Below are 14,415 nucleotides of genomic sequence, written 5' to 3'. Positions count from 1 at the left end.
CCCCCCGCCAGCTTTATCGTCCGGCGTTGTCCGCGAAGTTTCTGCGAGGTTCTTCTTCCCAATTTTCCTATCGTTTTTTTTTTTCTTTTGTGAAGCAAGGATATCGACATCGCTTTCTTCTATCGGAAGAGTCTCGTAGATAAACCTCTTCAGGGATAGTGACGCATAAACGGTAGAAATGTATCTAAACGTCTGTGAAGGCAAACACTGTCAAGACAAAGGCGTAACGAACAGTACTGTGGATAAACATTCGCGACAAAATTCGACGGGGAAAAAGGGAAATCTCGTTCACACGATTGACGGAAGTCACGTCACTTGAAAGTGAAATTATTTTCTTGTAATTTTAACGAATTCGTCCCTGAAGCGGTTAACGATAAATACTTTTAACGATGCTTTTAGTACGATCACGTGGAGTGTCGAACTCGCACGACAAACAATCCGCGATATTACCGGCGTCTGTCGTATTAATCAGCGCATATCGGCCGATCGAAAATAATTTAAGATCTATTGTGCCGTTTCGCCGCGCTATCTGATAAAAGTGCCGCGCACACGAAGCCGGGACTCTTTAATGCTAGCGTGCGCGCGCGCATGCCAGAGGAGAATAGCAGTAAAGGCATTGTTAGTAGTACGCGTCCCGTTACTTTGTTGCAGTTGACAGCAATAGCCGAAGCAACGACGGGGATGGCCTACGGCGATGACTATCGATTTCACGAAAAAACTTCGCGCCTTTATCCCGCGGCCGACGCGGACGTTTCATTTACCGTTCACGTTAAACAGTTACGACACTCGCGTTCGGGATATTCGCGCTGTCCTCGTATCTCAGCGTTGCGCTTTCACGAATCGTTGAAAAATATCTGGTATTTCCTCTTCTTCCACAAAGAAATTCTGAAAAAGTTCCGGTATATGAAACTTGTATATTCTTAAAACTTCACGTGCAAACCGTAGGAACCAGCCTCGCTCGTTCAATCTTTCCTGGCAACATTGGCACACGTGTGTACACATTGAGAGAAAAAGCATCTAAGAAGAGTAAAAAAAAATATTCGTTCGGCGGATATTATTAACATATTTACTAATTACATTATTGCTAATTAAATGTGGTATTATTCATCCGATAATTTAATTGCTTCAATTTAACGCATAATTCGTGTTACTACTTATTTTGTAATTATTACCAAGCAATGAACAGCTATTGTTACGTTTAACATTAATTAATATTAATTATTGAATATTGCATTGAAACGCTTGACTAAATGTGTTTTATCAAATATTACCAGACTTTCTTTTCACTGTAATACACACCGAATAAGCATTGTTTTTGCATTTTTTCCATATTTCTCTCTCGGTGTACGTTCAGACACGTTCGATTCTTTTCTAATTCAAACATTGTCGACGAAAGATACAGCGAAACAAATTCGCCCTCGGAGAAGCCGTTACGAAGGAAACACCCGCAAAAATAAGATAATACCGCTAAAAAGGATATCCGTGTGTGACACGGCAAATTTCAATACGCTCCTTGAAACCACCGAGCGAATAAAATCGTCTGATAACGAATTCATCGCGATCGGACGAGATCAGTGCGACATCACGGAGTCGGCCGACGGCGGTTCAGCGGTTAAACCGTCTAACCACGAGCGCGCCGCGCATTAGACATATCCGTGGCTACGTGAGATGAGGAAAGATGGCGACCGATCAAAATTTAGACGTCAGAATGACAATCGCATTCCACGCGTACGCGAAGGGAACGGTTCGCGGAACGGTCGAACACAAGCCCGCTCGCTCTCGCGCGTACTATAAATATTGCACCGGCGCTGCCAGGTACACGGCGCTCTCGCGGTTACCGGTACCCGCCGTAATATTGCATCGCGAACAGCCGGTGGAAGAGGAGGATGGTCGAGATTAGTTCCGATTGCCGGCACGCCGGAGAGTTATAGGAAGGGCTCGTTGCCGCTCTCTCTCTCTCTCTCTCGCTCCCGCGATTCCTTCTTTCTCTCCTCGCTCCGGCCGGCCGCCGCCGCTCTCGGCCAGGCATCGATCCCGGGCTACCGGCTCGCTGTGCCCGTTAATGAGTCATGTTTAATTGGCGTGGGAAGCCCGCGGCTACGTCCACGTAACGGAATTGAACCGTACCCGATGCACCCGACGACGGCGTCCCCCCTCGAGATGCAACGCCGGCAACGTGCAGCCGCTGTTCTTCTTCCAGAGACTCCTCACAGCGGGGAATATCCGTCGAATATCCGAGATCGTCGGGCGAGCCGACGTGAGATCGGCTAAATTCGCGGATGTTCACGGGATGCCAAAGTCGACGACGAGCTTCTCGATTAGCGTCGATAATCGCCGAGGCGATCCAAGTCGAAATTCTCGTCCTGCATTAAGTCTACTTGGTGTAATATAGAAAAAAACATTGATTACAGAAGTTTATCACGTTGGCTAACCATTCGCTGAATTCGCGTGAGAATCGCAACAGTTCTGAGAAATTCAGTGTCTCGTCTTAATGATATTTCATATTATTTTTTCTCCTTTTCTTACTCCATAATCTTATATATACTTAATAAAATCGTCCTTAATCGAGTAAGTAAACGCTTCATCCGTAAAGAGCTGACGAGACCCCTGCGCAAACTACACGTCATCCCCCCCTTCCCTTTCCCCCGATACTGATGACGTGGCAGTCAACGTGTTAAATCGCGAGGATAAACACCGAGGATAATTTCGGCTCGCGAGTCTACATGTACTTCTTTCGTCGATTTATTTAATTACACGTCCGAGAGAGAGAGCGTCTATCGTTTGACGCGAGACGTCGTCTCCCTCTCGCTCGCGCATGCGGGTAAACAGTGTGAGACTAACGCGCTGACGTTACCGTTAACGAGTAATTAACGCGTGCCGCGAGTCGTGCGAGTGCTTTCTACGCGGCGGGATTCCGTCTTGCATACTCGCGGAGAATGCGCCCCGTCAAATCGCGCGACTTCACGTCGCTCGCTCGCGGGATTTGACGCGAGGCGCATCGATACCGGAAATACTGTCGTGCGTAACAGATGGTACGCGTCGCGAGATCGACTGCGTACGCGACGCCCGAGGCGGAGGATTACAGTTTTCTCCCCTCTCTCCTCGTCTTCGTTGATCTCCGATTTTTATCGAAAATTCTTCACCTTTTTACGCGCATCTCGATGATACCGAGACGTGTTAACGAGACGCGTTAACGGAGAGAGAGAGAGAGAGAGAGAGAGGCTAGTCTCTACGCGTGTGAAATAAATGCAAAAGTGTGACCGCGATGAAATATCGGCGCGCAACGATGATTAATTGCGAGCGTCGTCCGTCTTCACCTACGTCGTGTTCGCGCGCGTCTTCGAACTTTCGCTAATTTTCGAGCTGGTCAAGTTACGAGCGGATTCCGTCCGAATGTGTAACGCATCGTTCGAACCGTTTGCGCCTCGAGGGCGAAGCAGCTGCACCTACCGATCAAACGCGATAATCCCCATCAGCATCGAGCGTGTCCTTCGACGTGTCGTCTTTCCCTGCCGACGTCGTAACGCACAAGCGCATGTCGGACGCGCGAAACGCGAAGGACCTCCTCCCCTCCTCTCGAATACGTTCCCCGTTCGCACCGGCGATCCTCTGTTTTCGTTTCGTGAAAGGATCCACGATATTTCATGTCACGGACGCGAGCGAGAGCGTTTTATTACCGCGGCACCGGCGTGTTGCCTCATAGAGCGGCGTATATACCTATGTCAACCCTAACGACGGCGAGTCGCGCTCGAAGTTGAGAATGAAATCGAAACTAGATCAACGGCCGACAGCTAACATCCGCGTAGTCGGATAATCGGATCGCCGGGACTCACCGAAGAGTCGCTATAAATCGCGCGATATTAAATCCCTGTGTTCTCCCGTACTTCGTGTATATGAAAAAATATCAGATTGAAGATAACATAACGTAACATGCAATGATAGGTATACATGTAACAATAGTAACGTAACGATGATATGAAAAATAGAATAAATGTACAAAATAACGTAATTTCGGTGCTTCTGATTTATCCCTTTTCTTTTATAATTTCCCATGGATATGTCCGGCTTTAGGGCTTATTTTTTAGAAGCGTCAATCTTTAAACATCTCGGGAAAATGATTCGCCAGTAAATATGTAACAATTTTCACGAGACTATCCTATATTTTGGTAGAGGGGAGCATCGGGGAAGCCTCGCCTCGAGGAAGACTCGGATTCCGGAATCCCGTTCGCCACCGGGACTCGCATGTTCGCGAGCCACCGGTTGCTCACGGCTCGAGCAGCGGGCGAAAGAAGAGTGCGGACGCCTCTCGAGAGGCGACGAGACGTCGGCGGTGCACGTTCGTGTTGCCCGGCGTCGCCGCTGTAACATGCATCGCGAATGCCAACAGACGAGTCACACCCATCATAGAGATGCCCGAGCACCATGTGGGTGGCGCCATGTATTCGCGAATAAGTCGTACGACCGGCGTATTCGCGCGAGGTGCCTCTCACGAAGCGCTTGAAGCGACGACGCTCGTTATTACACACGCGTGCGTTCCCTTCGTTCATTCGTTCGCCCCGTTGGCCCGTCCGGAGACCGAAGAGGCGTGATTTTATCGGCACGAATAATCGCGCGGAAATTTCTACATCCGTTAAGAGCAACGACACCCATATCGAGGATGACGTACTCGCAAATAACTGTGCGAAAGCGAACGTCCTCGCTCTCGGTCGCGACATATCGGGAAAACCGCGTCGGAAGCCCGCGAGGATGAGCGCGTGGGTGACGTTATTTTACAAAGTTTCACTGATCAGGTCCTCCTCATCAGGATCTCACTCGCTTCACCTATTGTGACTCGCATTATCAGTTTCTAATACGGATTCTTAACATGGGCTGCCCCGGGCGGCAAGTTTCTTTTCGCGAGCGACGATACTTCCGGAACATCAAAGTTGGAGTACAGGATGAAATCGACTCTGACTCACCTCCCTAGACGTCGGTGCCCCCAGGACGCAGGGGCTATCCGGGCGGCGGGGCGCACTGGCCCACCGCTTGCTCGAGAGCTCGCTCTCCTCCTGAAATAATAAACGCGACCTGTAATTAGACAAGACGAAGGTAAAGGTGATAGGCGGCGGGCCGCTCTGATGAGCGCTATTACAGCGATCGTAATGGCCGCCTTGGAAACGAAATTGCTCTTCGCAGAAAATTAGCGGGGGAGAAGGACCGACCGCAGGGAGAACGGGCGGGAGGGGAGGAGGGTAGCGGCGAGGATGAAATAGTCGCGGCGTGGGTCGTGGGCGACCCTAAGCGCGCGCGAATCGCGGAAAAGCGACCGTGCGATTTGCGCGATTTCATTCATTATTTTAATCATTACCCACCGAAAGACTCGACTTCGGACGAGAGACTCACATCACGTCGGAATCACCGAGCCGGTCTGACCGAATTCCCTCTAACTGTAAATCTTAAGTTCGAATCAACTTCTTCGGGGACGAGTTGATTAAAATCAGGAGAAAATGATTCGATCGACGAAACTCGAGGAAGCGGCCGATAAGAGCGCGAATGAATTAGTGCGATAAATTAAAAATAAAATTACATAGAGACGTAACTTTATANCCCCCCCCCCCCCCGCCTCTCGTGATGTCACCTAATCGTTGAATGACGCTATAGGCTCTTATCGGAGTATTTAGAATTTTGTCGATTCAACGTTCAGCAAACTCTTTTGGAATTATTCAAAATTCTGTAATTTTAAAACGACATATAAGTACGACGTCTGCCAATCGTGTGACGATATTTCTCTCTTTCCCGTGGGATTTTCCGGCGGACGCTCGTAATTAAAAGAGCGTGATTAATACGCGTCAGTATCTTTGAAAAGGTTAACCGGTAGAGTCTCGCGGGAGTTTCGTTTCTGATCGATGACTTATTTAATTCGTCGACGGAGGGACGAAACTAGAGATTCTGAAGGAGCGTTCAGAGATCCGAGCGCGAACGGTCACCTTTCGGTAGCGCTAAAGATACTCGTGCTTGAGTGGCAATCAGTCCGTCACGTAATAACGCGTCGAAAATTACCGTATGCGTGGCACCGGATCGACGTTCGCGCGGATACGCGTATACGTGAGTGCGTTAGCGCGCGCGCTCGAGAAAGAGAGAACGTTGGCGCAGGCTTCATCTGTTCGGCGTGTTCCGCGTGAATGAAGTACAGCGACCGCAAATTTACACCACGCGCTTTCGCTCGTCAATCGGCGCGCTACAAATCGACTTCCATTACAATTACATCCCGCGTCGAATATCGCGATGATCGAGGCTCGTTAATATTCCCGCGGCGGTGCGCGAGCGCTCCGCCTTTAATTTCGACCTCCTCGAATAGAAGCCGTCTGTGTGTGTGTGTGTGTGTGTGTGTGTGTGTACATCAGGTGGTCGCGACGCGGCCACTTATTAATAACAATAGACGTATCGCCGGACGTAAATCAATCGCCGAATTAACACGGTTCTCTCACGACGCGAGAGAGCGCAAGGAGGGGTAATTCCCGCTTCTGCAAAACACGCCGTGTTTCGCAGTCGTGTAATCAAATCGCTTGCTTAACGTCGCGCGAGATAATGCGAGAGTTATCATTTCGAGAGAAAATTCACTTTCCGTTAATCTTGTAAAATTATTCAATTTTCAAGTGACATAAATCTGTTAATCATGTGACGAGGTTCCTCTTTCCTTTTTTGTGGGATTTTGCGGCGAGTATTTATGATTGAAAAGGAAAAATTTAACGCGTACCTAAACGCATACATAATTGAACGGCGCGATATATTTGTGATGAAATTTTCTGTTGGAACCAAACGAAAATTCGGTTGCGGGGACAGAAAGATTTCCACAGGAGGTTTCTACTCAGTCAATCGCTCTCAGCTGTCTCCGCCGAGTTTTAATACACCTGAAAGTTCACACGAATGTTTTCCCTGTGGGTCGTGAAAAATCGGTAAGAGCGACAGAGAGAGAGAGAGAGAGAAGCAAAAGCAGAAAACTCCATGATGGAAGGTAACTGTTTTACGATATTCGTGATAAAGTGTGTACCCCCCTCGACGTACGTGAATCAGTGCGGCAATATACAATTTAGAACAGCGCTCCGCGACACGATTAAAGCGCGCGCCTGCCGGCACGAAATGGCGAGACCGCGCTAATGGATCAATTACGCGCGAGTCGCTTAAAATGAAACGGCACGAGGGGAGATCCTGCGAGATCCCAGCTCCCTCCCCGCCGCCACGAAAGCCCGGCGTGGGGCGCCGGAATAATTAAAATTGCATCTTCGCGCGCGCCAGATACCGAGTATCCTTCTCCATCGCGAGAAGGAGCATAAGTGGGCGCGTTGGCGCACCGTGCGCGCCGTCGGATTCTCGCGACGAATTTCTCACGACGCGTTCTCGCCTACGTTAGGACGCAACGTTATTTCGCGCGAGAGAACCTCCGCGAATTTCATCGTCCGAGCGAGATATCGAGCGAGAAAGCTAATTGACACACGTCAGCCGGTGCTCGCTCGTCCCGGAATTAATCGGCGGCGCGACGACACACCTGCATCTACGTAATCCCGGTCGACAGCGTAATCGCAGAGCGGTCTCGAGCCGTGTCCTACGCGACGGGTGTCTTCTTCTGGCGGCTTGCACGCGAGCACGGTTATTAAAACGTTAAAACAATTACGGCTCGGCTCGCGACACACACGAGCCGAGAGGAGAACTCGGTGAAAAGACACGAGAAAGAGAAGCAGCGACGGGGAGTAATTGCACCATCGTTTCTTGCCGTCCCGACGTATGTAAGACACACTGCGACGACGACGACGACGCGCGAGAAGGCGAGGAGGATGCATTATGCGGCCGCTCTCGCGAAAGGTGAGACCACCCGCGTTCGATGCGACGATGAAACAATCGCGAGACACGGATTGCGAGCACGTCGAGCGATCGGCTGGTGAAGCCGGCGCGATACGATCCGGAAGCGACGTTGTGTTTGTGGCGCCGGCGGCAGCATAGAAAAGCGCGAGCAATCGGAATTTTAATGCCGCTTTGCGGCTCTTAAGAACAGTTCGCACCTATTTAGGTGGCCTATAAATCGGTGAAAACTTACTTCGGCGACTACTACACTTGTTAACTTCTCTGTCTCTCTCTCTCTCTCTCTCTCTCTCGATATTTTGATTATATTGAATTCATAGAAGGATCTGAAACGACCTATTTCTTTTCACATGAAAACAGGAAAAACGGAAATTTAAGACGTCAATAATATCACTAGAATTGAACATCTTTCGCTATCTTAGCTCCCACTGTGTTGTGGAAGGCACAGGTTTAGGATGGGATCGAGATTTCGACTCGCGAAGTAGTAGGAAGATTGACGAATCCCAAGCGATTTTCGCATTCTTGAAGCATAAGCGGAATAACGGACCGGTGCCTCGGTCAATGTACTCGCTGCTCAAGTTTCACTGCGTGTGTTCTTCCATACGCTGCCGATCTGAGCGGGCGAAAACGCGGGCAGGGATTACGCTTCGCATCGCGCGGCGCATTCCCTGCGGAACGCGGGACGCCCCTCGTTATCGTCTCGTTGTTATTACATACGGTTGCATTATTACGGCGCGACGCGCATGCACGACCGCGTTACGTTTACTTTCCCGCCGGGTTTCTCCTATTTTCCGTAATGCCGCGAGATTGCGCGGAAATTGAATCGGCGGCGTCTTTGGCCGAATGTGGAACGCGTTCGCTCGCACGCGGAAAACTCGCACGGCGAATCTCGCTCGGATTCGTCGAGAACGAAAGTTCACGCGGGGATCGACGGAATTTCGCGCGGCGTCCGCGGGATGGAAACGAGAAACGAACGACTCGCCGCGCCCCACTTCTCTCGCACGGTGGTGGTCCGAGATGGGTATTTCTTGGCAGAAACTCTCATTTCTTTGAGTTTCACTTCAAGCCGATGTAAATGCATTTTAGGACGTTCCATAGTTACCTGCCGATAGTTCGGGGAAGGTTTGAAAAATTTCTTCTAGAAAACAATTTCGGGAAAAAATCACAAGCTGTATAATAATCGTCATCGTCTATACTACTAAAATCTGTTACATTCCTTTAGCACATTTTTACAAGTTTGTTTAAAAAGAATTGACCCTTTTTAAAACCTTGTAAAGGATCTTATCGCACTCCATATGAGATTTAGATGATCGGGAAATAAAAATACTCCACCAAACAGCGCAGAATCCTTCGTACTGAAGAATATCACGAAGAGAGAAACGATTTCTTCCAAACGCCGTTTGGAAGAAAAGTCGTCCCTCGGAAAATCGAGTGCATTTATATTTACTTAAAAACACAGCGAGATTAAAATGTCGCATCACTTACGCGAACGGTTACTTATTATAAAGGCACATTCCACATGAAAAGTCATTCTCACGATTGATTCCGAGTTTCGAAAACTTTTACTTCGAAAACCACCGTCGTGCGGGCAGAGCGTCGCGCTCGGAAACGAGGACTCGCCTCGACCGCGTTTAATGCGCACGCATGCTCGCAAACGCGTGAGATCCGACGCGCCACTTACGCGCCGTTCGTATTATACAATGTCGTTATTCGGATCTGCGTGGGCGCCGCGTGAAGCAGCCACTGATAGAAACTGCGAGGCATCGCGGAGAGAGGCCGGTCCGAGCTCGCCGGTGGCGCGCCGAAAATGGTCGCGAGCTCGATACATTTGCCGGGGCCGCTTTCGTTCGAGAGACAAGACGCGTCTGTCTCTCTATGACGCGCGCGGCGATACTCAATAAAACTGATAATAGAACAAACTACGCCCGTGGCAGTATATCATGCGAGCGATGTAAATCTAATCTCTCGAGTAACTCGTTAGAAAAGACAAGTCGCTCTAAATTATACTCCCATTTTCTGTAAACCCACACGCGAGCGAGCGAGCGAGAGCGAGAAAGAGGGAGAAAAAGAGAGAGAGAGAGAGAGAGAATTTCCGCGGTCGATTGAGATCCGCATTGCCTCGTGCGTTGATCTCGGTGGGGGAGGAGGAACGTACATAAATTTCCACAGGGGGAGGGGAGAGACTGCGGCGATGCACTGAGAAAAATGTCCGATCATATCTGATATCGGATAATCCAATTGTAAGAAGTAACAAACGGATATCTCCGATTAAGTGTGATGTCCGATCAAGTCGTGTCTTTGTCCGATGAAAATAGCAACGGACACGCACAAAAGGTGGCTAATTTTCCGATTATATTCCAACGGTAACGGCATCGGTAACTTCATCGGACGAAAGTATCCATCTGTTTGATCGGACAATAAAAATAACAATCGGATGCATCATTTAATCGGTTTATCCGATGGAAATTTTGCTCAGTGTGTGGACGTGATGTTCCTCGGAATCTCGGATTTGCCATTGTGAGAGGCCCGGTAATTCACATCTCTCGATTGAAAAAGAGAGAAAGAGAGAGAGAGAGAGCTCTCCCTCGCGCACGGCGACGTAAGCGGCCACTTAGCTGCGTAGGACTCTCTCGATTTATCGCGCTTCACGGCTCAATTTATACGGCCAACTCTGGGAATAAACGGCGAGCGCTTGTTTATATTAAAGGGTACGGGCCTCCGTCGCGCGACGTATTTATGATTTCGTGGCACGAGCCCGCGCGTCGCCCACGCCGCCTAAAACCGACTCTCGGAAATATTCGCCGAGCATGCCCGTCGCGCGGATGTCGCGCGGCCAGGTTGTCCCGTTTCGCGGCGCTAGAAAATTTCTAATTAAAGCGCACGCCTCGCCGGATTCGCGAAGAATCCGCTCGTCTCGCTCCGGAGACGCGCGAGCCAGATACGGGAATTGTTAATTAAGCGGATAGCGCGTCTTCCGGGCAAACACCGCGGCCGGGGCACTAATAAGGCGAGCCGTACGCGTGTGCACGGAGCGCGTTAACGTTAGATCGCATGTTCGAATATTCACCGTGCGATTTAACCCCGGCGCAGGCGAGTGATAAGAGCGTCGACTCCCACTTCGATATCCCCTTTCTCGAACGATGTGATCGCGATCTTCCGTGAACTAATTAACCCCGTGCACTCCGAGCGCCAACCCGGAGAATTTCGGCGTTCGGCGCTGCGCACGATTTAATCGGCGGTAACGGTAAAAAAAAGGGGGGAATAAAATAAAATCACAAAATTTTTAAATCACTCACATTATTTTGTACATTATATATCCTTACATGTTATCTTTAATCTTACGTATTCCTCCGAACAACATTTTTCCCGCACAGTGTCATCATTTCGACGAAGGTATGACGGCGCACGTAGTGCACCAACGCGACGGCTCGCGCGTTCCTCCTCGAGACGCGACCGGAGTACGACGATTAGAAGTCATCGGGAGGAGGATTCGAGCCGGTGTGCGAGTCGGGACTTCCTTTTAATCGCCGTATCGACCGACCACGGTCGCACTGATTCGCGCTCGAGAGCGGCCGCGCGTAATACGCGCTCACGCATCACGCAGGCATACACACACACACTCGCGCCGTCGTTCCCACGCCGTCTCTCGGGCTCGTTAATAGATTAGAGCTTCGAAAGCTCGAGCATTCTGGTAAGAGAGTTTCCAACGTCGCCGCGCGCGCGCGCACGTAATCCTCTCGCGCGGTGTGAGTTACGCCAATCGGGTGTACCGTAAATTATGACTTTCGGTCATAAAAGCGAGACTATGAAAGTGATTTGCAACGTGCTGTAAGAAGAGAGATATCTGCCCGTCTCCTACTCCCCTCTGCAAAACGCGCCGTTTCTCTCCGCCCGATTACGGTTTTCGCGCCGGGCTCGGTGGAGGGGCACCCTGAAAATAATGTATGAAATCATCGGCGAGCGCGAGCGAGCGAACGAGCTGAGTTCATTTGCGTCCGTTCTCTCCGAATGCACGGTAGCGCGCTCGGTAAAGAGAGACTTACGTAAAAGCCGGGATAATATATCGGTGGAATGTTTATCAGTTTGTGTCATTAATCGCACTCGCGGCGGCCGGGCGTAACGTCTGTACACGTCGCTGCCCGCGCGATTAGAAAGGCGGGTCTAATTGCCCACCCTTCGTGTTCGATTTTGTCGTACGAAGTTGCACGGCCCCGGTAATCGTGAACCGAAAAATGAACGATTCCTTTGGGGAAAATGAAGCCGGCGAAAAAAGCGGGAGCGTCGAAACGCGAGTTGTACAGGTGCGCGCGCGGGATTTTCGCAACTCTCTCGCACGTCACCGGGCGCACTTTGACGGGACATTTGCGAAATTAATTGTACGGCTGCGCTTGTATGCGCGCCGACGTCGCGCTGTTACGGTTATTGCAACCGCGATAGTTAGAAAGTCGGTCGCCGGGTCCGATTGTGCGCCGAATCGCTCTCCTGTTCGCCACTCGCCGGCTGTGTAAACACGTAATTACATTAAAATCGCATTAAAATACGCGCCGTCCGTTTCGAAATTAACAGTTACGACTGGCAAGCGCCGTCCTAAGGCGGATATATCGTTCCCTCTTGTCCGAGTACATAAAGTCGGACGGAGGACGCTAATGGTCTTCGTTTAATTGCTCCTTCCACGTACGCCGGGCTATCCAGTATTTTACACGATTACGCGGCCTGTCGTATTTTTCTCGCGGAAATCGTCGACCGGCAATCTCTGGACGAATAATGGACGGCTGGTGGGAACGTACGGAGGCATGACACAAAGCGCGTGTGAGTTATTCTCTATCCCTTCGGGGAACGCGACTTCTCCCCCGAGATAAATATAACAATTCGCAGGAAGTTATCATTATATATTTCTCCTACGAATGAAACATTGTAAAGTTAAGAGATTTAAGAGAAAGGCGGGAGGGAGAGGGATTCGCGGGGGGAGCTCGGATGAAATTGCACCACCCGCGTAAATTATCCGCGGGTCTCGTCCGAACGTGGCGGCTCGCACCTGCTGCCAAAACTGCGCGTCGGGCCGCGATTTATAAGTATCGATACAAGAAGTTTCCCAGCGGGTCGGTCGGCCAGCCGACGAGATTTATAATAGCCAGCTCGGCTGCCACCAGCTACCGGGGTAATATCCACACAGAAATGCGGAATACGCCGTGGAGGAGGAGCGCTACCGTTGCGCCGAGTCATTCAATGAAGAGAAACAATAGGGCCGCGTGATTTACGGGGGCATTACCGGCGACCCACGTACAACGCTTAGATCTACATATTATGCCAATATTCCCGATCTTGGCTGGACGAACGAGATAGGCTACCGTTAGTTTCCGCCCGCGCGTTCCCCGGACGCGCGAGAGCTCGGAGACGCTCGGTGAATCGCGTGACTGCTGACCGACTATTCTCGCACCGGCCGCGGCACCTCCTCGCTTCCTCTAATTTTCGCCTTCGGAACCTCCGTTCCACGTGTCGACGCGGGTAAGACTGGAACAGCCGGAAGCGCTTATTTATAACCGGAATCGCTGCGAGAAGCGTAACGAGATGCGAGAATCGTTCGATGAGTTTCTCTCTTTTCCGCGACACGTTTCAACTAGATTCCTCTTCGATGAACCACCGGATTCTCTTATTTTCATGCGTCTATATATTACTTATGTGTTTATTTATCCACCTATTATAGAAAGAGGGGAACAAAGAAATCATAAAGGTAACGTTCGAAATAAACGGAAACAGTTTTATAACGATCAAATGACGAAGGAACGACGATGCGCAACGCGTCGCGTCGCCGCGGCGATTCGCGGGCGAAGGGAAGAAAGAAACGGGGAAAGAGAGAAACGAATGGAAAAGAGGGGGAAGGAAGTGAGTCCGGGACCTACCATATAAATCACGAGGATGCGGTTAACGCAATAAGGCGCACATAATGATGACATATATCATCGGACTAATAGTAGGCCCGCGCGATACGATCACGCCGGCCGAGAAATCGCCGGGGTTGCCCCCGACTGCGCAGACGCGGCCCGATCCTTTCGTATCGTTATAATCGATCCGGAATCCGCCGGATAATTACATTCGGTCGGATCATCGCGGCGGTCTCGCACCGCGTTCCTCCGACGCGCGACTTCGCTAAGGACGACGCCATACCTCTCAGCGCGATGTGACGACTGGCATGACGGAATCGTTCGAAGCGTACACAGAGAAAAGGGTTTTCTTAGATTAAGCATTTTTTTTTATTTAAGAGAAAGATACGTTGAAGAGTCGGGCAATCGTGCTTATTAATCGAAACGTTAATTTCTTCGGAGCGCGCCGATGACGGAGTTTGCTTGGATGCGATGAAATTTATTACACTTGAAGAAACGCTTTTCCCTATAAAACGCGATCCTTTTTTATCGCATTACGTGGTGTAATTCGTGTTTTATATTTTACTGTAACATGCGCGCCCGAGTGTCTTATATATCGCGCGCGATATCATCGGGATGTGCACGCGCGAATGACGCAAGTAGGACGTGACGTGCGCTGTCAGAGCAGGTGCAGATGGTGCACGGGAAGATACGGGGG

The 14,415-nt window shown here is 50.2% G+C and overlaps 1 protein-coding gene across 1 annotated transcript in view; it reads right to left on the bottom strand.

The window, feature by feature from the left end:
- Positions 1–14,415, bottom strand: part of LOC106746923 (allergen Asp f 7 homolog) — a 172,813-nt gene that overhangs the window by 39,640 nt on the left and 118,758 nt on the right. The window contains exon 4 of the mRNA XM_014624070.1: positions 4,959–5,048. Within this exon, the coding sequence (XP_014479556.1) occupies positions 4,959–5,048 (90 nt within the window). The remainder of the gene's footprint in view (positions 1–4,958; positions 5,049–14,415) is intronic.

Source organism: Dinoponera quadriceps, unplaced genomic scaffold (genome assembly GCF_001313825.1).
Source record: "Dinoponera quadriceps isolate SergipeBrazil2010 unplaced genomic scaffold, ASM131382v1 scaffold1846, whole genome shotgun sequence".
Taxonomy (NCBI): Eukaryota; Metazoa; Arthropoda; class Insecta; order Hymenoptera; family Formicidae; genus Dinoponera; species Dinoponera quadriceps.
The sequence above is the reverse complement of the archived record's forward strand: the minus strand, read 5'-3'. Positions and strand labels throughout refer to the sequence as shown.